The following is a 24227-nucleotide window of genomic DNA, read 5'->3' on the forward strand; positions in this document are numbered from 1 at the left end:
AAAAGGGATTATTATATTGTCAACCACCAAAATTAAAGTCAGTTTCACTTACCCAAGAGACTAACAGAAGGCCAGCATACAAAACTTGAAATTCCCCTTGCAACCAGATCACCTGCCAAGACCAGGCCAATAACAATGTTTTTGAATTGCATTTGCTCTGTCCCTTTAAAGAGATACTTCCTTCTTTTTACTCTCAGTAATTGTCACAGAGGCACAGAAAAATAAAATAGCAAGCACAAATAAAAACTAACAAGGTGTTAGCTTGTACACTTAGAAACCTTTAATGGGCAAATAGTTATTTATTTTAAAAATAATAATAAATAATGCAGAATTATCTCCTGTATATTAAAAAAATGTCTGTACATAATTACACAATGTAACAAAGTACCTATCTACTTTCTTGAACACAGTTTTCATCTTTGGTTAGATTTTCAGTCAAGGACAGGACAAATAAGAACAATGCAATGATTCAGACCCAATTTCCAAAAGGTGCTTCAGTGTTTGCAACTGTGCAAATACAGCACTTGTCATGCAGGATCGTGCAGCTGTTTTCAATAATGTGAGATGGGAGCTAGTTTGTGCTCCTGTGTCTCCCAACCACCTTTTGGGAATCAATGCTGAAATGTTGCACAGCCTTCCTACGAATTTATACTTAATCTGTTTCTTCCAAGAACATGAAAATCAACCTTCCAGCATCCCTTGGGTTTTCAGCCATGCCTGTCAATATAACATGAAAAAAAAAGGGGAAATTTAATATAGAGAGTAACATCTGCATGCAGGACACAGCAGAAAGAACTGTTGACAGTGACATTCTTCTTTCATCCTTTGAAACAGACAGTCATGTTGAGAAATAGCTCTGCAAAGTGCAAGAAGAAGAAAAACAACAACAGGAAAGGGATGAGGCATCTGAAAGCTTAAGATTCCCAGCAACCAGCGTCTAATGTCCTCCTGCATGTCAAGCAAAGGAGCTGTAGGTTGATCTGTTAATCCAGAGGGGCAACACTGCAGCTTTACTGTTCCAGGCAGATAACACATTCAAGTGTCTCAAGGTGCTGATGAGCTTCTACTTAGCTCTATAAAGTCTCTGCTGCTGATCTTCACCCTGTTGAACTTCAGAGCTCACACAACATACTGGTCCATAAAACACAGTTTACAAACCTTAATGGCTGGGTTTGACACCCTAAATCACAAGTCCACAAGTCACATTACTATGTAGAATGTTGTGGGAGCCCAGTCAATTAATCTTCTACTGAGAATCTGGAGACTAAACTTTTCCTTGCTATCCTGCCCTTCATTACTCACTGTTCCTACTGCCATTACTATTTCAGCAAGCTGCTGAAGCTTATGTCATTTGTTCCTGGAAATGGCTTCCTCCTGATTTATCTTATGGCCCTGATTCTTTGGGACACTGAAATCATAGTAAATCCTGATCAACTCAGACACTTGAGTTGCTTTTACGTTCATTGTTCACTATCCCGGAATGAATGTCCCAGCTTGTGACAAATTGGGGTGAGAAATAAATGACCTAAGGAACACATCAATTGTTTTTCCTACTACATTATCAAGCTACGGAGGTGATTTGAATGTGCCTAAGTAAACACGCCACAAGATGCCAATTAGTTGGCTGGTATAGGTAAACTATTTGTTTCCTCAATTGTTTAAGTCCCCAAATAACTTTTCCTTCAAATCAGTAAGATCAGGGTATGAAAATCCTAATGAGAATGTCAGGAGATTAAAGCTAATGGGCTCTGACTAGTGAAAAATGAGTCTTCTCAACTGACTACTTTTCTTACAGTAGATCATTTTGATGGGGGTTGCAGGACATTGTATTGCATCAATTTCACCTTCAAGAATATTATTTATGTTCTTTGGCATCTACAGGCAGCCTAGGAAAAACAACACACAGCAATGCTTCCTTTTTGTTGTTGCATCACCAACAAAGCTCGTTATTAAAAATAATTGAGAAACAACCTCTCAGTTTTTGGTAAAGCAGAAATATAATTGCATTTTAGCACTTTCAGGTCAAACTTCAAGGTCTGGGGAAAAGACGTATATTGTTAGCACATAAGAAAAAGATGTGTGAATGACACATCACTTAGAACAAACACAAAGACAATCAAGCATGTTGCTTATCATTTGTTCATCACGTGCAAAGCATTATGACTTCCAAGCATCAATCAGAAGCAACAGTAACTTTGTACCACTCCATGTCGCTCTATGTTATTGTTAAGCACACTTGAGCTGTTGGTGCCAATGTCAAGCCAATACAAGACAGCATTATGGCAACGCAGACAATATCAATCTGGCATTTAAGTTCCTGATGCATGAGCCTCTTGTGTCTTTCAGCATAGACCACTTGTTAGAAGCAGGACTCTTGGGATTCTGGATCATTGTGGATTGGAAGCTTGTCAGGTTCCAGGTGATGACCATTGTACAAGACTGTGTACCTATAAAAAGGGGGGAAATGACATTAGAAACCAATGAAAGAAATGCCTTGAGTGTCCCTGTATGAAGTTCTAGGCTGCATTTTCTTCATGAAGATCCTCTATGCTTCACTTTCCAAGAATCTGAAAATCCAAATTCAAAAGTAAATAGGCAGCTGCTCTTCTCGAGAGCCACTATCATGTAGTCTTTGGAATATGTTTTTTTTATTAAGACTATGAGCTGAAATATCAAGAATATTAAAAAAACAAACAGATATTGTTGTCTAATTTCCTTCTTTACTAATGTTACTAAATATACAACTCGGAATTTCTTTAACACCACTTTGTAGCACTAGTCGATATTTCCTTGTGCTTTTTCCCCCAGAACGAATGAGCTTGATTTGCCTCTCCTTTTTCTGATAAGTGCAGCTTATCACAAATACACATAGGAGGACCTAATACATAATAATCAGAGATGCTAGAATTGAAGGGTTTTTTCCCCCTACAGGCTATGGATAAAAATGGACAGCTCTGTTATTCAGGAAAGCATATTTAAGATGAAATATGCACTGATCATTTAAGTGTTTCTCACTGCTATCTCAGATGCCCTCTTTTCTTCAGCACTTTCCACAGCATATAAAAATACGAAGGGCCACAGTATTCTCCATAGTATATCAAGAAGATAACCCTTTCTGACCCAGGAATATTTTGTGATAGCTAGTTATGAATACAATAGTTGACAAACCCAAAAGCTTGATTTGATTTGTAAGTGATCCTGATTTTTTTCTTCTACTGTTCAGAGAATGTATGTGATGGGAAAGGGCATCGGGTTGTTAATATTGAAAAATGGAATTCTTCAATTTGGAGAAGTATCCTAGGACTTTGAGAAAGCAGGAGAAGTTCTTCAAAAATAGCAGATAGACTTTTCAGCCTTATTTTTAGATAGATCAGTCCATCTATTAAAAAGAATGTGAAAAAGAAGATCAAACAGCTCACAGAAACCCTCCATTTATGTATTAACTGATAAATGAAGACTTGGGTATAATTTAATTTCCAAGATGATCTAACCTAACTTTCCCCCCCCCCAGCATTATACCTATTAATGACATTAGGCATGAACTTAGTTTGCTTGGCCATATTTACCATGCTGGAAACAATGTGCTTTCAGGCCTCCAAAGTCTACATATCTTCAGGTCCAAAGAAAAATTATTATATAGAAATAATGCTTGGAAGAGAAAAAGGTGATTTGGGGTACGCGGGGCCATTTCCATGCTGTTTGATTTAAGGAGATGGTATGATGTATGTTTGGAAATCCTTTTTCTCTTTTCTAGCTCAGATCTATGCTCAGTTCTAATGTAAAGAAACCCATCCTCTCCTAATAATAATAGTACTAGGAGAGACATTGCAAGTGCAATACAATGAACAATGAATCAAAATCACACAAAGTGTTAATACCTCTTTATACTGTTTTGGTAAGACCACATTTGGAATATTGCATCCAGTTTTGGTTGCCATAATATAAAAAAGATGTCAAGACTCTAGAAAGAGTACAGAGAAGAGCAACAAAGATGATTAGGGGACTAGAGGCTAAAACATATGAAGAACAGTTGCAGGAATTGGGTATGTCTATTTAATGAAAAGGAGGACTAGGGGTGACATGATAGCAGAGTTCCAATATTTAAGGGGCTACCACAAAGAAGAGGGGGTCAACCTGTTTTCCAAAGCACTTGAAAGCAGGACAGGAAGCAATGGATGGAAACTAATCAAGGAAAGACGCAACCTAGAACTAAGGAGAAATTTACTGATAGTAGAACAACAGGTCCTTTGTGGCAAAGAGAGGGAGTGATATACAATTCCTACATCTACACAATTTGCTATAGTCTTTTCTGAGATTCCCATCTATACATAGTCTGAGTTTCTGGGTGTCTGGATTTGACTATTTCACCTGGAAGTAGTTATGCTACCATCACCTCTTCTTAAGAGGAGAGTTGCCCCCTTACTGGAAGCGGGATAGGGGCAAAGAAACAAATTCTCCTTTTCTGTGAATAAAAGTTTAAATAAATGGATACACTTTTCCCATTGTGTTAGAAGGCCAGGCAGTTTGGAGCTGCATTGTGCTAATACAGACCTAACACTGGGAAACAAAAACTAAAATATTTTCTTTTCCATTTAGACAAAAACTAGCAAAGATTTCCGGAAACAGCCTTAGCTATCTAGCAAGCTGCATAAATTAACCTGTAAACAGACAGAGTAAACAAAGTCTATGTAACACAGGACTCAAACTGAGCCCAAGCAGCACTGACAAGATCTTGAAGGTGTTTGCCTACATTTTCTCTAGCAACTTTATCTTACTGGTTCCAGTTTTGCCAAACCCAACCAGGAAGGAAAAAAGGGGCTTCTACATTAATTTGATGCTTGCAGGACCTTCCTATCCAACTGAGATAACAGCTAACCCCCTGAATCCCTCCCCTTGCTACTCATGAGTTAGTGATAGGTTAGAGCTCCGTATCTTTCCCCTAGCATAAATACACACATGCACACATAAAAGCAGCACAGAATAACAATTTCAAAACATGCATGTGGTTATTAATTAGAGAAATTCACACATTTCAGAAAAGAAATCTAAATTGGGCATTCTCCCAGCTACACTTAAATCTCAAGTGAAGCATACGTACTCATGCTCCCAAACCCATGGTGACACCCAGCCCACATAGGCAGATATTCTGTATAGTTTCTCAACCTGGGCCACTTGAAGATGTGTGGACTTCAATTCGCAGAATTCTCCAGTCAGCCATGCTGGTTACCCAGAGAATTCTGGGTGGAGTTAAAGTTCACATCTTCAAGCGACCCAGGTTGAGAAACACTGCTATACAGTATATAGACAAATAAACTCTTTCACTTCAGTTTATCTCATCCTAACCAAGTTATTTTTTGTTATTTAAAAATGAAGTACATATAAATTCCCTTTGAATCAACTTAATTCCTTGTGACTTCTTGGACATGTGGTTTGCCTTCTACTGGGAGCTCCATGATTACTTGACACTTTCCTATTCAAGTATTAAGTGCACCTGATTTTCCTTTTTCCAAATCAGTCAAGATCAGTTAGAAGCTGCCACCTGCTGAGCCTGTCGCTTCTTGTAATTCTTACTTCAAAGAATGTCTCTGCAGTCTCCATGAGCATCCCTGTTAAAATGTCTTTAATGTATGGTGAAAAAACAACAGCCAAGTTAGAAAAGTAGTAAAAAGTAAGCCACTTGAAAGTAAAAAGCAAATGTGATAAAATCTTTATTTTCCTTATTTAGTCACAGGGTACTTCCAGCAAGCAGCATGTATTAGAAGGCCTTATGAGGCAGTAATCTATAAAGGTAAGTATCAACCTTTCTCCCCAGGAATTTCCTCTCAGAAGAAACATACTGTTTTAGACTAAAATGTTGCCTCAATGCAAGTTTGCTATTAACATCATGAGGTTCACAGCCACAGTTCTGCAGCCAGCGAAGTATATTTTCCATTAAATGAAATTTTCACAGTGCCCTCTGGCTTCTAACCCGACTCCACTGTCATTTTAACCATTTCCTAGCAAATCAAAACACATGCATCAATTGCAATTAGCTTCCAACCTGCTGGTATTTGGGCAAGTAGTTTGCTTCAAATCTGCTGATATTTGGGCATGATTTATCATTCACTCTCCTTCCTACATTATTTCAGGAATATGTCATGGGTCACAGCTATTCTGAACAATGTTTAAATGCAGCTGTAGCACCATAATGTCATTTGTGCATCTGCTCAATTTTTTTCTAGCCAGCTTTGCTTTTATGTTGTCATGGCAATGGTGCCACTGCATTTGGAGGCACATATTTACATCGCGTACAATTACTCTTCTCCCATGCCTATACAGTCAACTCTCAGAAGAGTTTGTTTTCACTGGAAACAAAACAAATGATAGAACCAAGGTTTGTGGGAACAGAGCTGCTAGCACTTCTGGAATTTTAGTGAGATAAATTGTTGTGCGGCCCAATTTTTCTTTTTCTTTTAACTCATTAGGCAGATTTTATTGGGCCTTCTAACAAAGGTGAGCAAAAGAAGTTACATTTCTAGAAGCCTACTCATTAGAAGAAGACTCAGAAGTCTTCTTTTTACAGACACACATATAATAAACAAAGGTCTACAAAACATTGTGTTCATGGCCAGATTTCCCTAATGGAAATTAATTTGGAAAAAGATATTTGGCTGTTCTCAACCCACCTGAAGCCCCTTTGAAGCAAGGGAGGGCAGAGACAGATTTTCGGTTCTCAGGCTTGCCCTTAGTGCATCTCCATCTCATTTTTTTCAGCAGCAGAGCCTGTGGTGTGGTGTGGTTTTGAAATTCCTGATAGGATTTGTAGCAGCCGTGATAATTCTGCGAACTCCAGGCTGCAAAGCTCTCCTGGAACTGGCTGGCCAATTTTTCCTACTTTTATTTTCATCTAAGAAAAAGGATTATAAGGTCTGCCCCACAACAATGACTCCCATGCTGCTGGAGATTTCAGTGCTATCCTATTTTTTTGAAGCCCAACTTCCTACTCATCCCAGCCTAGCCTTAATCCCAATCCTTATACAGCTAGTCCTCAATTTATGCCCACAACTGAGCGAACTTTCTGTTCCTAAGTGAGATAGTTAAGGGAGTTTTGCCCCATTTTATGACCTTCCTTATCAAAGTTGTTAAGTGAATCACAGCAGTTGTTGTTAGCAACACGGTTGTTAAGTGAATCTAGCTTCCCCATTGACTTTATTTGTCAAAAGGTCACAAAAGGCAATCACATGAATCCAGCACACTGCAACGGTCATAAACATGAGTCAGCTGCTAAAATCTAAATTTTGATCACATGATGCTGCAACGGTTGTAAGTGTGAAAAATGGTCATAAGTCATTTTTTCCAGTGCCATTGTAACTTCAAACAGTCATTAAACGAATTCTAAGTCAAAGACTACCTATATATCCCTAGCTCCCAAATGAACCTATAATACTGTTACTTTTATCAGCCCTGATTTTAAGGTTGTCATAGATTATTGTGGGGAGGGGGAGTTTCATATATTTTGAGAAGAGGTATAGCATCATCCCTATGCCACGTTTTCTGCAACAGTGTTCATTATTTCTTGGAAGCAGGAATCATCTGAGCTCAGCTCTGGAGTCCTCTCATACTTTATTAAGAATCCTAATTTCTATTGTAGAAAAGAGGACACCATTCAGGTTCTAGACATGCCTATTTTTTCATTGTATAAACTCAGTGCAACTACTAAAATGAAAATCCTACACAGATTTTCTTCTCTAATTTTGGTTAATAAATGAAGAGTAGCATCTGATGGATGCAGTTATTCCAAGTTAACCAATACAAATTTTATTAAACAAAAGGCAACTCAGTACTGCTCAATCCAATTTCACTTCATCGCCCCGCACAATCTGGGTGGCATTCAATGCATCCCAGATGTTTAAAAAAATGTTAAACATTGCAGTGGCTTTAATTCAACTTTTAGGAATAAGATAGATGTCAATAAACTTTTGTTAAAAGGCGATCTGTTGATTTTCCATCAGCCTTAGGGATAGAAATGGCTTTAGAATCATTGTGGAAAACAGTTAACATTGAGAGAGAAAGGGAGAGTAAGATTAATTTTGAATTATATGCATGATGCATACACATTCAACTAAAACAACATTAAGCCTAAAACAACCCACTGTGCTATTAAGTAGCACTTCACTATGGATCATTGCTCTGTAGAATATCTGTCTCTCTGTGCCGACTTACCTCAATAAAAAACAGAGAGTACATAATCCTCCATTTAATAGATCAGGGTTGTATTGGGAACCCTGACTTGGTTATTTCAGTAGATGTCTTGCCTTGAAATAAATCTTCCTCCATCTGCTCAGCTCTTTAATTACAACACAAACAAGATAATTCACAATCGCATCATAAAGACATAAAGCACAAAGATTAAGATGACTCTGTTAGTTATTGCAGACTGCGAAGCATCTGCTCTCTCCTTCTTAGAGCACAGGTGGGAATCCTGTGTGTCTATGTGTCTGTGTGTTTGTGTGTGCATGTGCGTGTTCTTGTATGTTCTGTGCGTATATGTAGGGTTCCTTTTTCAAAATACATCCCAGTTTTAGCCAAAGGTCTTGGGATTTCCTGCCTGTCTTCCATCTAAGTATCAACCGAGCTCATCTCTTTTATTTCCCAGTAATTTTATTTAGAATTATAAATAACGAGAATGAAAGTCAAAACAAACTACAAAAATGCAAAAAGAAAGAAAGAAAGAAAAAGAGAAAGAAGGAAGAAAGGAAAGAAGGAAGGAAGGAAGGAGTAAAAGTTTATTGAGAAGATGGTTGTGTGGCAGTTCCAGAGGTTTCTGAATGAAACAGATTATCTAGATCAGGGCTGTTAAACTCCTGGCCTGCCGGCCCCACTGCTTTGTGGGGTCCCACAGGACTTGGTACTCTCTCTGATCCTATTCAACATGAAGCCATTGTGTGAGATCATCCATCACCATGGACCAAGTTATCATCAATATGATGATGATACCTAGCTGTATATCTCAGCTCGTGGTGAGTTAAGTGATGCCGTGACTTCCTCTCGCAACAGCCTGGAGGCTATTAGGGGCTGGATGGGGAGCAACAGGTTGAAATTGAATCTTGGTAAGACTGACTGGCTCTGGGTTTGGGATTCTTTGGTCCATGGAGAACTGCCAACTTTGGTCTTGGATGGGGTGGCACTGCCCCAAACAGACCCTGTGTGTAATCTGGGTGTTCTTCTGGACTTGCGACTCCTGCTTTTTGAGCAGGTGGCAGTCATGTTCAGGAGGGCCTTTATGCAACTGTGGGCTGTGCCCTTTCCTGGACCAACAATCCCTACTCACAGTCACTCATGCCCTAGTCACTTCTCGTCTTGACTATTGCAACATGCTCTACATGGGCCTGCCCCTGAAAAGCATCTGGAAGCTCCAGTTGCTGCAAAATGCAGCGGCCCACATGTTTTGTGCAGACCTTGGTGTGTACATGTATCATCTCTCCTGCAGAAGCTGCATTGGTTGCCAATTTATTTCTAGGTAGAATTCAAGGTGCTGGTTGTCACCTATAAAGCTCTTCATGGTTATCTGAGGGACCTTCTCTTGCCGGTCACATCTACTTGACCCACTTAAGCAGGGAGGCAAGGAACATTGCATGTCCTGTCCTCTAAGGAGATACATTTGGTGGGACACAGAAGAAGGCCTACTCTGTGGTGGCTCCCTCTCTCTGGAACATTATCCCTCCGGAGATTAGACTGGCCCTCACTCTAATACTCTTTCAGGAGGTCCTGAAGACATGATTCTGCCAGCGGGCCTGGGGAACCCAGAGCAGGATGGAGCCCATTAAATGGCTGGTATGAGTGTGTGTTGTCACCAGGGTGGGGTGGTGGGGTGTGGTTATGATTTTATGATTTTTTTTATTATTATTATTATTTCTTTTATATTGTGTTTTTATGTCCTTGTAAGATGCCCTGAGTCACCATGTGCAAGTAGGCAGCAATATAATTTTTCTAAATCAGGGGTGTCAAACTTGCATAGTCATGGCGTTGTCACAGGACATATTGTGACTTTTCCCCCTTCGCTAAACTGGGCATGGGCATGGCCAGCGCATGACACATCCGGCCCACGGCCCGCAAGTTTGACAGCCCTGTTCTAAATAAATAAATAAAAGATAATAAGGGATAAAGGGGGAAAGAGAAAGAAAAAAGAAGTAACTTCACTTCAGCAGGTAAAATCAATTTTATTAGTTTATCATCATCTCTAAATAAAATGTAATCTCTCTGCTTCTCATAATTCATCTTTTTGACAAGGAAAACAAAGTCCAAATGCTGTGTCAATCAATCTTTGTCAGCAAAAGATCTGTAAGAGCAACCAGATATAACTATTTTTTTCTTTTAACCCTGGTTGAACAAGCCAATTTTATAAATCTTCCCTGATATTTAAAATTATTCTTTAACCCCCTTCTTAAAAAATATTCCCAGAAGTAGCTTGTTGCTCATCTGTGTCTGAAAGAGAAAATCCTTCAGAACATTAATATTCTTTTGTATTAATAAGTAAAATGTATTTGTCATTTCTAAAAGAGTCCTTCCAAATTTTAGCAGAGCTCTTTTGTATATTCAGAAGAAGAAAAAATATCCAAATCAGTTCCCTGGTTTAATATCTATTCATCTCCTTTTAGGGAATGAGTCATCCATCAGATCTATTTGTATTACATTTGAATCCCCATTCCAATTAATTTCATAGGCATCCATTGTAGTTCTTCTTGTTTTACACTTCATTAATACATGTCCTGTCAATTTTATCAAGCATTTGACCCATTCTGTCCAAACACTTAGCTAAAAAGTATTCAAAAGTTTTCCCTGAGGATTTCTGATCCATTTTCTTTTTCCTTTGGCTCTAGTGTTCAGCCTTTAAGGTTTCCTTATTTTTTTTTTTTTTAAAAAAAGCAATCTCCACTTTCCCATAAGAAAATAGCTTCTAAATAATGCAAAACTATCATTTCAAATCCCTCTGGTCCCTTAATCAATTGTTAACTTTCCAAACCATTAGTTTTAAGGAGTTAGAAGCTCACATGATAACTACAATAAAACCTTAGCTACTCCACCCATTAGCTGACCATAAAGATAGCAGTTTTTGTAGTCTACTCATGAGGAGCAGCTGTACAGAGTCATATGAACAACCTCATTTCTCTCTCCTTTACTAAGGAGAGATCATGCTGGCTTGGATCCAGCATCCAGTGACAATTCCCTTCTCAAAATCTGTCTTCCTAGCCAGCAAAAGCCAGTAAGGCATCAGCTCACCATGCCACTTACAAGAACGTGACCCAACTCTTGAGATCACCTAAGGCTGGTTAGATGTTCTACCTATTATAATGTCAGTCATATGAGAAATCAAATGTCTATGAGAAATCCAGTTGAAACATCCCCAGGATTAAGAGTTGCAGTTTACTCCCTTGAACAGCTGGAAGGCCACAGGCAAAAGCATGGAAATGTTAGTGGATTCACAGGAAGAAAGAAACCAATTTTTCAGCTTCATTCATTCTCCCATCCATCCATCCATCATTCTTCTTTTAAGGGTTGGATAAAAAAGCCTCTGGAAGGCGAATTGCTCCCATTTCTAATTCAAAAATCTGTTAGGTACCCAACCTCATGCCCAAAGTGCCTGAATTTCAACAACATAATTTTGGGCAATCTGGATGAATTTGTGTGGATTGGAATGTAGAAATAGAAATAGTGTATCTCCTAGTGATTTTCTATTCCCATTTCTACTCTTTTGTAAAGAAATTTTTTTGAAGAGTTAAATGCTGAATGTTTGCATCACTCACATGTTACTGACATCAGAATCACATGTTACTGACATCAGAATCTTTACTGATTAGGTAAAGAATTTCCAAGTAAAGATATACAACTAACTCTATGAAACCCTCTGAAAACATCTACTCCAACTCAGGGGCGGGTTTCAAAACCCGTTGCTACCGGTTCGCTCATGGGTACACACACGCTTGCACACAAAGCTTCTGTGCATGCGCAGAAGCTTCTGAGCATGCACAGAAGCATCTGGGTGGGTGGGAGGAGCCTCCTGGAGAACCAATAGCAACCACCACTGCTCCAACTTTAAAAAGTGTTTTTGATATTTTAATAATTGTCTACATTTTGATTTTCTTAAAACGGTGAAGGTGTTTGAGTTTGACTTTAAAAATACATTCATATGTTTAAGAAACTCCAGTGACTAGGAAGGGAAGATTTAACATTGTCTGACAGTGAGTCAGGATAATGAAAACATTCACAACACTTATCTATAGACTGAGTCAAATTTACCATTTCTTAATGGGCTCCACATTATTCTTCTCCTTTCCCTATTTGGATAAGAAATGTTTCATATCTTGATGTTGACTTTAAAGCTTACTGTACTTACATTTGGACATGAATTTTATTCCCCACAATCTGATAAATACTCATTTTATATTTTCAGAATTATTCATGCTAACAGTTAGAGAATCATTCATGTCTGAAACCGAGCATTCATTCATCTTGTAAAATTAAACTTCGCCATAAGTGTTTGCTCTGACAAGACAACACTGAAGAAAGTCAAAATGTAAGTTTATATTTTCATTTCACACACACACACACACACACACACACACACACACACACACACACACACACACTTTCCCAAGGTCTTTGGGACCAGAGAATGCTGAAACTATATTTCTCTACTATTCCTACCGATTCCCCTAAAATAAGGCATTCCCTGATAATAAGCCCAATCAAGCTTTTGAGCGCATGCCCCCCCTGAAAATAAGCCCTCCCCAAAAATATTTAAATGCATGCGCAGCCAGTCCCTGCCATTTCCTCTGGTTTCCTCCATGTGCCCCCAAATAATAAGACCTCCCCAAAAATACGGCCAAGTGCTTATTTCGGGGTTCAAAAAATATAAGACAGGGTCTTATTTTCGGGGAAACATGGCAGTAGATCTTTGAGTATATAGCCCTGGTGTATATAGCAAAGAAGTCTAAGAACAATATCCAAAAATTATGTTAGTCATAATTTAATCTCAAAGAAATGTATAACTACAGTATATAAATTTGGTAAATACTGTAAATAAAGTGAACCACATTTTTTCAATACTTCTGAAATATTGAAGATGTAAACTCATATTTTCAGTCTCTGTCATGAAGTGGAACCATTTTCTTCTAGTCTGTGCTGGAACTGCTCCACAGTATGGAAATATGAGTCCAGTTATAATGCAATGCCAACAATTTGCTATGCAGTTAAGTTGATAGCATGATGGACACAACGTGATCCTTGACAGGCTGGGAATATTTTCAGCTTAAAAATAGTGGTGTTGTGGAAATATAAGTTTGGAAGGATGATGACTGTTAACTGACATAAAAATAAAATAAGCAATGTATATAAGTATTTGATGAAGCAGAGCACAAATCTGGAAAAAAAATTGGTCCCCAAACAATTTTTTAATGGAAATCTATTTCCTAATCTTTAAATTGGTTCCACAATTTCTTGCTTATTCTAACAATGTTTATACCAAGAAGTAAATGCAGTTATCTTCCTTCTTTCCAGAGTTTCAAGCTCAGTCACAAACTTTGTCTCATAAACTACAGTGGTACCTTGGTACTCATTGTTAATTGGTTCCTGAAGGTGGGATGAGTACCAAAAATAGTACGTACCAAACAATTTTCCCCCATAAGGAATAACATAGTGAGTCACATGGTAGCTGACACTGACAGTTCTAGCTTGTGCATTGAGTACCAAACAAACGACAAATATGGGATAACATTCTCATGTCAAAATGCGTTGAGTACCAAATGCAATGAGTTTCAAAGCAGTTGAGTACCACAAGGTACCACTGTATAATATATATCACTCTCTTATTCCTTTGAATTAGTCTAAAATAATGAAATATTCCTGTGGTGTCTAGATTTTTTTTTTTTGCCAGAACCTAAACTGCCATGTAATGTGCAGTTATATATTACAGGTAGTCCTTATTTAGCAACCACAACTGAGACTAAGTGAAGTGGTCACTACATTAAAACCATGACTGCGCTTATGATCTTATTTCAGCTTTCCTTCACAGACCTGTGAAAGTCATAAATGCAAGGACTGATTGCAAAGTTACTTTTCCATCACTGACATAACTGCAAAAAGTCACCAAACAAGTCAGTTGCTAAATGAGGTCTACCCATATAATAAAAGCATTCCATTAAAAGAGATCTCCTGTCCAGCCATATTTGTTCATGTATTTTGTTTATGAGAAGTAAGTTTTTAAAGTCAGCCCAGTTCTTTGAACCTTGCTCCAGTGGTGAAATGCAGCCGATTCTATCCGGCTCAGGTGAACCAGTAGTGCCGGCGGTGGGAGGCTCCGCCCACCCACCCAGACATCATCATGTCCTGTTTTTGATGCTCTCCACATGCACAGAAGGTCCTATGCATGTGCAGAGGTGTCGTGCGTGAGCAAAGCACTCGCACGCTCCCATTTGGAAACTGGTAGCACAGGTAAGTGGATTTCACCTCTGCCTTGCCCTCATAAGCTTGGTTCAAACATAATACCGAGTAAGATACAGAGTATACTACTCTGATGCTTAGAAATATTCAGTGAATTTGCAGTGTTCTATCTACTTCAGAGCTGTCAAACTCAAGACCCGAATCCGGCGCATGGGGTGCTTAGATCTGGCCTGCAGGGCCACCGTGAAAACAGCAAAGGACTGGCCCACGGTACCTCTGCCAGCAAAAACCGGAGCTCAGGAGGCTGTGATGGCCTCCTGCAACCCTCTGCCAGTGAAAACGGAGCTCGGGAGGGCTGAAGGGCTCTGGTTTCACTGGCAAAGGGTTGCAGGAGGCCGTTGCAGCCTCCTGAGCTCCGTTTTTACTGGCAGAGTGCTTGGGCCACCACAGGCGCCCCTGACATGAGTGACATCGAGCTGGTCATGCCAACCCTGGCCACGCCCACCTAGCCCCCAAGGTCAAATACAACCCTGATGTGGCCCTTAATGAAATCGAGTTTGACACCCCAATCTAATTGAATTCCAATTTTTCTCTCTGTTCTCTCTGTTCAAATAAGGAACTTATTTGAGGAGAAATCTGGACCTGCAAACCTATCTTTTATCTCAAGCCACGCTCTGAAATCAGATGCACTGCAATTGCAGCTAGCTGAGCAGGCAAACCTTACTACTAGAATGAGGCGAGAGAGTCAAATGGAAAATGTGGCAAGGTAGTAGCTAAATTATGTGCCTAAACCACCATATAATGTGAGGTTATATATTACAGATAGTCCTTATTTAGCAACCACAATTGAGATTAAGAATTGGGTCACTAAGTGAAGTGGCCGCTATGTGAAAGAGCTTTAAATCCCTTAGCCTGCTTTGCAGGAAACAAAAAACCCAACTTATTGGCTTAATGCACAAGAGAGAACATTTTCCCTGTCCTAATGTGGTAGAAATTATCTATTGCCTATTGAATTGGTATTTGTACAAGGAATAGCAAAAGTCACTCTTGGACTCAGGCAGCAGAGTGTCTTGACTACCTTTGTTATTTTTTTTTTAAAAAAATGGTAGGATTAAAAATGAGATGTTAGAAGCAATGGACAAGTCACAAACATTCTTAATGGCCAAATTCTGCCTGTGACATCTAAAGCACACAGCTGTATTTCTACCAGAAATTCTAGCTTTCCTCTTACAGAACTTTTCCACATTCATTATTTCAGCTGAAACATGACTTCGTGAGAAGGGAAAGACATAGCTTTGCATATGACATTAAAAAACTAGGCTACCAATAAGCAGAAATGTATGTGCTTCAGTGACGCATAGTAGTTTAATTATGCTGGCTATTGGCTGCCAACATGAAAAATCCTCAAATTGGGTCTGTCATATGGAAGCAGAGAGAAATATTGTGGAGCACAGGATTAAGAATCAAAAGCACTTGATGCCCTTTTACATTTCATATACAATATTTCATATTGTATGCATTGACAGATAATTAAAATTAAATCCAATTCTTTCTTAATACTAAAATAAGCCAACATTAACTAAATTAAATGTAATTAATTGGGAAAAAAAGCATATGCAAATCCTATAGATAATCAAACATGAATTTCAAATCTGTTAATAGTAGAAAGAGAATGTTATTAGAGCAGTAATATTATGAAAGGAAGCTATTTTCATAGTGCATTATATATCTCAGTTTCTTCATCATCTAATGCAGTCATTAAATCCTGCTTTTCAGGAGGTCAGAGATTACCTAACAGTTTATCTTGCATTACTAAATCTGAGAAGCAGAAATAGCTATGGAATTATGGCTGTAACTCTAAAGTGTTGAGTTATTTCTGGATTTAACAATACAAGAGAAGGTTCTTTTTTTTTCATATTTTAGAAATGAGACAATGCTCACAGAGTTTTAAATTTTTGCAGCAATATGAAATGGATTAGGCATCAATATCCACTTGTTTTGCCAAACCCAAAGATGGGTTTGAAATCTGCTGCATAATACAATTGTTATCCTGAATACATTGCAGAGCTTTTAAAAAGGGTTTTACTTTCTTTTTTTAGAATTTCTCTTTACAGAGCCCACAGTATTCCTGCAGAGGATGAATCATAACTGAAAAAATTCCCTTTGGAAAACAGCAACATGACCAAGCTCTGATGACTGTATTTCTAATTGCTGTTATTTGAAGCTTATACGTTTTTCCTCTGAAGTAAGCAAGCAAAGATCTCCAATTGTTTTTGACAAAAACGCTCTGAAAAATACAGCCATTTTCATCAATAATTTAGATTGCCCAAACAATAAACACAATTCTGTGAGTCTTCATGCTTTAACAGTGCATACATTTTAGAGTGTCAGCATATCAAATATACATATATCCACACATGCATGATAAAATGCTAAATAGAAATATCCTAAAGGTGCTTTTTTCAGGAAGCAACAGGACTTTCTTGTTTTTTCTTTTGAAGACGTTTCATTTCTCATCCAAGAAGTTTCTTCAGCTCTGACTGAATGGTGGGGAATGGAAGGATTTATATACCTTGCAGACAGCTAGTATTTTGCATTCTTTTAGAGGATCGTTGAGGCTACTTGGTGGTTTATTTATTATTATTTATTATTGATTAGTTCGATTTATATGCTGCCCTTCTCCGGAGACTCAGGGCAGCTTACAATGCATTAAGCAATAGCCTTCATACTTTTGTATATACTTGCTTAGTAGGGCTTTTTTGGCCCCCCCTAAGTGGTGTTCTATTATCTGTGTCCTCCGGGACACCTGAGTAGCGCAAATGGGTGTGGAGCCTTCTTGGCTGCAGGATGTTTTCTGCCCTGTGTCCCTTCACTGTTGAAGACAGATGCAGGCTTGAGATGCAGACTGAAGTGCAAAGTATACCCTTAAAAGTACAAGGAAGTCCAGTTGCCTCCTGAAAAAAGCACCTTTGGGACAACCATGACCTGGATGACTGAGAATCTCCATAGATGTTTTGCTAAATAAAAAGTGCAGCCACCGTAACAAAACCTGCTTATGTGCTACACTTGAGCTTTCAAATTGAGAAGGGAATAATCTTGTGGGGGTTTTTTGATTTTTGATTTTTGAGAAGCAGGTACAGAGACTTACAACTGTTGACTTACAACAGTTCATTTAATGGACCGTTCGAAATTACAACAGCACTGAAAAAAATGACTTATGACCATTTTGCACAGTTATGATCTTCGAAGCGTCCCCATGATCATGTGATCAAAATTCAGATACTTGGCAACTGGTTCATACTTATGACCGTTGCTATGTCCCAGGATCATGTGATCATCTCTTGCAACTTTCTGATAAGCAAAGTCAATGAGGAAGCCAACAACCGGGTTACTAATTTAACAACTGCAGTAATTCACTTAACAACTGTGGCAAGAAAGGTTATAAAATGGGGCAAAAGTCAGTTAACAAATGTCTCACTTAACAACAGAAATTTTGGGCTCAATTGTGGTCGTAAGGTGAGAACTACCTGTAGTTGTTAATGCTTACCATAATAACAAAGCTAGATCAGTTGCAGAGATCAAAACCACTGCATATTAGATGTCCATCCTTGTATAACCCAACTTTTGGTCCATATATCACAATGCCTCTCAGCTATTTATTTGTCCCAATTTTACAGGGAAGGGGTTCCCCCAGCTATCTGATACTTTTCATATGAGGTACCTATTAGGTGTTCTTCACCTTTAAGTGAATGCACATCCAATATTTCCAAATTAGGACAGGAGAGTTCTGAGATTAACATGGGATAAATTGGATCAGCAGATGGTTGTCTTGAATGCTGATAAAGCTTTTTATATGGCACTCAATGTTTTGGAACACAGATGAAGTTACATTTGGTTTTGGTTTTTCTTTTGGTTATCATAAACTGTCTTATTTTTCTACGCGCCTATTAGGATGATATACAGACTGGAGTAAAGATAAATATTTGAGGTATTTTTTGTTTGCAGTTCTGGTCACTGACTGCAATAAATACTATTCATTCATTCAATCATTCATTGAGGTAGTTCATCTCAGGGTTAGTTCACATTTCCTGGAATGGGTATAATACAGTTTGTGTAGTTTTGTAAACAGAGACGAATACAACTTTCTCAATGGATGCTAATGACCCAGAAAGGTACTCAGCTGTTGCCATTTTTGGTACATATATACCCAGTTAAAAATCAAGAATGTCCAAGATATATATACCGTGTTTCCCCCAAAATAAGACCCTGTCTTATATTTTTTTGAACCCTGAAATAAGCGCTTGGTCTTATTGCCATGCACTCAAAAGCCCGATTGGGCTTATTATCAGGGGATGTCTTATTTTGGGAGAAACAGGATATATATGAAACTAAACTAAATTAAGGCAATTATCAAAGCCGTTCACTAGAGAACAAAAAGACTGCCTTTTCAAGTGAAATATTCCAGAAGAACAGATGGTCAGGAATTCTACTCATTATTGCATTTATGTTTTTTGTGTCTTATATTTATTTTTACTAATATAAGAGTGCCTTTAAGTCATAGATCTCAAACAATTTAGACTAACAAAAATCCGCTGTTACTGAATGCATTATGAATTTAGCTTTTTTTTTTTTTTTTAAAGAGGCCCGTTTCCATGGTTGCATTCCAAATCAACATATTCCACAAGTGCCTCACTTGAAAGGAGATACAAGGCTAATTTTCTGCCCCTTATTATTCGTAGAGAATGATGTATGCATCTAGCATCGCTTCCTTCAGAATAACTATTAAACATTTATTTCAACAACTCTCTGCGTTCTGACCATGAGGCTACTGAACATGGATAGCTATAGAAGTTGGGACATCTGCAAGGGGGAGTCAAACAGCATCAAAGGGATGGATGCGAACAGGTGATCAGAGCCCTGTCTTTTTGGTAAATGCATGCGATGCCTATTCAAAAAGGGTGGGGCTTTAGTTTCTCAATTCTGCTTTCCATTTTGATGCTACAAATCCTTTATCACAGTTTTTCAGGTCAGTCCCCCAACTATTTCACCAGAATTCATGGATTTTGTTTAAGCAGCAGGAAGAGACTGTAGCTGTAGTCCTGCATGCCTTTGCAGAACTTTATCTGGGACACTAGTTGCAGTCCTTTTTGAGGTAGCAAGTTTCACTGAGAGTTACTCATGTACCCATCTCCACCCCAAGATTGGATCTATGCAATCTGCGAAAGATTATCTAGAACAAGGGTCCCAGCCCCTGGGCCATAGCTCATACTGGGATGCAGCCTATTCAGAACTGGGCCGCATAAGCGCCAGGCAAACACATGAGCTCGTACAGCTCCACTTGCATGAGCAATATGTGTCCTTCACTTATGCAAATGGGGCTACGTGTCCACGCACATGCACCTGCTACTTCACAGAACCATCCCTTCTCCTCCCCCACCCACACCGCTGGGCCACAAAGCCAGAAAGGTCGAAGACCGCTGATCTAAAATATGGGTCCAAACTTTTGGCTTGTTTGGGCTGCAAAGAAGAATTGTCCAGAGAAAACCTACATATTCATTCTTTCCTACAGGACCATCTTTTTTATATACATTCTTCCTGACTTGAGCAAGAACCTCAGAAGGGAATACTATGGTTTCTTTACCCTTGCAGGCAGAGAGAAATCTGCAAGCAGACTTTTTAATGGTAATCTCATCTCTTTGGAAGAATTTGCCAACTAATATTTATATAATAATATAACAACAGTTCTGTTTATAAATCCATTGAAAAGTGTACAATAATGAAATTGATAGCAAACTGACAAAAACGCTTTTTGGATATGCCAAAGTGTTATTATTCCATTGTCCTTGCTAATAAATAATTTGTTCCTGACATTCTTTTGTTATTTCATGACAGCGCACTTTCATTTAAATGCTTTGCTAAAATCAATCTGAACTGAACTTTTCCAACTATACACACAAGACTTATTGGAATATATGAGCACTGAATAAATATGTACGACCTTTAAACTAATATTTTGGTTGCTGCTGATCAGATAGGGTTTCCTTCCTTCTTTCCTTCTTTCCCCTTCCTTCCTTCCTTCCTTCCTTCCTTCCTTCCTTCCTTCCTTCCTTCCTTCCTTCCTTCCTTCCTTCCTTATAATTATCACTTTGGACTTAGGAGAGTGTAATATACAAAACAAAAATACATACACAAACCCCAATTATTAAGTATGGTTAATGCATGTATCTCTGAAGAAAAAGAGAAATCTATAATATAAGGGCTGCCACACCAAGTGCCACACCTCAGGAAGTGGTGGACTTTCCTTCACTAGAAGGGATGGCATCGGGATTTAAACAAAGATTGGGTAGTTATTTGTTGGAGATACTTGTTAGAGATATTTGTTGGAGTTGTGGATTTCTACCCTGGTCAGAAACCTAGAATAGTTACTCTCAAAAATCCATTCTAAATCTTATATTCTATAATACTTTTTAAAAAAAGTATTCTTAAATTAATTTACTGGACCAAATTTTGTTCCATTAAGTACAGTTTTTAATTTAACATGCATCCTTTTAAACAATAGCAACTTTTATGAAATAATACAACAAACAATTTAAAAAACTTCCCATCTGCACTGTTCCATATACTTACTTCCTAATGGATTTGAAGAAAGAAAATATCCAACTATTCAATACAAACTGTACAATACAAATATCTATTTGATTCTAGGCCTTATTAGCTTATAATAAAGCTTTAGACAAACTAAAAAGAATTTGTACTCCATCAATCATTCTATGGTTGAAAAAACTCTATAGTGAAGGTAAGAACATTTATCAACAGTTTGACTTGTCCAAGATAAGTTTCTTTGGACATAGACCACAGAGTGTAGAGTGGTCGATTTTACTGAGCAAGGTCTGACTCCTTCCCAGAGCTGCTATTCCTGCAAAAATTAAGCCTCTAAAAGGTCTCTGCTGGAATCTGTGGCTGAAAAGTCATATCTTGCCCTGAGCATTTTTCTTCACACGATAACTGTTGAATGAAACAACACTTATTAGCAGAAAAACAGTATAGCAAGCTCCATAGCAGAGCACCTCAAATTGGATCTGTTGGGTTGAACTGCTATCAAAGGCTGGATTTAGGATATCATATGTCAAACTGGCGGCCTGCAGGCTGGATGCATCATGCACAGGCCACGCCCACCCCAGCTCTGCAAAGGCAAAAAAAAAATGTCACAATTCACCACGATACGTCACGTGACACAATCAAGTTTGACACTCATGATATAGAGCAAAGATTGTCACCAAAACAACAGCTACGGTATCTTTATGCAACATCACTCTTTAAAACTTGAAAATATTGGCCTGTTTCTTTCTTCTGGAAGTTAAACTATGGGCCAAGATGTTAAGAAGAAGAAAAGAAAAAATGTCATTTGGTTTCGCTATAGAAGGGAATATTTAAGGAAAAGTATTTGGGTTTTCTAGTTTTCATTCATGTGCAGTTCCTTATGCATATGAAGGGATTGACTATCAAACTTAAGTAGCATCTCATCTGAAATTCCATTTTGAGTATATTTGGGATAAACTCGTGATGAAATTCAATTTTTTTTACTACCAGTTCTGTGCGCGTAGCTTGGTTGGTGTGGTATGGCTTGGTGGGCATGGCTTGGTGGGCATGGCTTGGTGGGCATGGCAGGGGAAGGATAATGCAAAATCCCCACTCCAGGGGAAGGATCCTGCAAAATCCCCATTTCCTCCCCACTCCAGGGGAAGGATACTTCAAAATCCCCATTCCCTCCCCATTCCTGGAGGAAGGATATTGCAAAATCTCCATTCCCACCCCACTCTGGGGCCAGCCAGAGGTGGTATTTGCCAGTTCTCTGAATTACTCTAAATTTCCGCTATCAGTTCTCCGAACTACTCAACGCTACTGGTTCTCCAGAACTGTCAGATCCTGCTGGATTTCACCCCTGAGATAAACACATAAAGTTATGCTGCTGACAAACATTGGTTACAAATATAGAGAACTATAAATAACTGTGTATTTCCATGAAACACACACACACACAAACACACAAATCTACAATTGAGAGTGTGCTTTGCTAGATTATTTTTACATTAAAAAATCTTAGAATTGTACCACGTAGTTATCAACCAGTTTTATTTACTGCTAAGCGTTAAAAGCCTTCAATTTTGTGTCCATGCTGTCCATGCTACAACCTTAAACACATTCACACATCCAAGGCATCTACAACATCTTCAAGTGTACCACTTCAAATTCCCAATGAACCACTTCAAATTCCCAATGAACCACTTCAAATTCCATGTTTGACAGAATGGGCTTCACTGTTTTCTCATATTAAACTATCCCTTTAAATGCAACAGCATGTTCTGTTTCTAGCAAACAAGCCAAAGAAAAGACTAATTTATGTTGAGATCACCACCAAAATAATTTTGGTTACCCTGCTATGTCTATCATGGGAGCTATTAGCATCTTAATTTGATTTGTGCCATGATTAAATTCCAGCTTCCAAAATTTACATGAGCAATTGAAACTTTATTATCACCAAGGCTGCCTTATTGTTCTGCTGCCAAATGGTTTGGAGTTACATACTTGTCCTTATTTCTATATCCCTAGAGTGTTTTTTTTTTTCCTGAGTCAGAACGCTTAACTTTATGAGACAATTTAGCAATTGTATATAATCATAAAATCTCGCTTGCACCACCGGACTGAGTTGCCATAATAGCAAGAAAGATTTGAAAGGACTTGATTGCATGCTTCTCACTTGAGGCCCTTAAATGATCTTCCAAACCCTTATTTAAAATAATGTACATAGTCTTGTCTGAGATGAATATACTCAAAAGTTCTGGTCCTTCTTAGCTCCTATAATTGAAAACAGAAAGACTCTTTTTTGTGGTCTTTGAAACCGCATTCATCCACAGTTGCTGAAAAGAGTTGACAAGGATTCCTGCTATGCTGAGCATAGAAACATTTAGGATTCTACTGGTTGCCCTAAAATAGGATTAACATTATTTGATAAAAAAAGAAAAGGACTCCTCAAAGTCCTCTTAAATCAAAGACCTCTTACATCTTGGTCTTTCCCTTTTGGTATCTCCTATACCCATGATGGCGAACCTATGGCACGCGTGCCAGAGGTGGCATGCAGCTCCCTCTCTGATGGCATGCAAGCCATCACCACAGTTCAGCTGTGCCACGCATGCACACATGCCTCCCACCAGCCAGCTGGGTTTCTTCCACACATGTGCAGGGGTGGGGCACTTGCAGGGGGGTGCGCAGGGCACATGCGGGGCACTGCGTTATTTTATTTACCAGCTGAGCTCATTATTTCTGGACTGTCAGACTCTCCATAGCTTTGCCAACTTCTTATCAGTAAGCTACGTGTTTCCGCATCCACCCACATTCCTTCACTTGCTCTTCATACACTCTTTCCTTTGTTCTCTTGCCAGAGGTCCGGCTCAGATAGCCGGCAAGAATTACTTTCAAAAATGTAACAATTAACTTTTCTTAGTTAGTGAGGTGTTTTATTTCTTTATAACAAATAAATGAGTTTTATTAGAAACCTTCCTTCGCGTTTCTTTTCGGAATATTGCAAACAAGGATAAGCCTCGATTCATCTCCTCCTCTAAACCAGGGTAATTAGTCCCAGAGCCAAACATGGGATTAATAAATGCCCTGACATTCTGGTAGCTCGGACGGTTTGATTTATGGCTTTTTTCCTTGTTTTGTTATTTCTGATAAGAGCGCATAGGCAATTAGTTTTTAGCTACTGAGGTATGCTAATTATATTGCTGAGATGCCGAAACAGAAGTAAAACA

The 24227-nt window shown here is 38.6% G+C and overlaps 1 protein-coding gene across 7 annotated transcripts in view; it reads right to left on the reverse strand.

Moving 5' to 3' along the window:
* HTR4 (5-hydroxytryptamine receptor 4) overlaps window positions 1-24227 on the reverse strand; it is a 266632-nt gene that overhangs the window by 20662 nt on the left and 221743 nt on the right. For 4 of the 7 annotated variants that reach the window (XM_034405849.3, XM_034405828.3, XM_034405842.3 and 1 more), the window contains one exon: window positions 258-2447. The exons of the other annotated variants lie outside the window; for them this stretch is intronic. Coding sequence is in view for 3 of the 4 variants with exons in the window: in XM_034405828.3 (XP_034261719.1) it covers window positions 2360-2447 (88 nt within the window). In the remaining variant the exon portion in view is untranslated. Of the gene's footprint in view, window positions 1-257; window positions 2448-24227 lie in introns of those variants that run through there. 7 annotated transcript variants of the gene reach the window in all.

This window comes from Pantherophis guttatus, chromosome 2 (assembly GCF_059756535.1).
Source record: "Pantherophis guttatus breed Tessera chromosome 2, ASM5975653v1, whole genome shotgun sequence".
In the NCBI taxonomy this organism is placed as follows: domain Eukaryota; kingdom Metazoa; phylum Chordata; class Lepidosauria; order Squamata; family Colubridae; genus Pantherophis; species Pantherophis guttatus.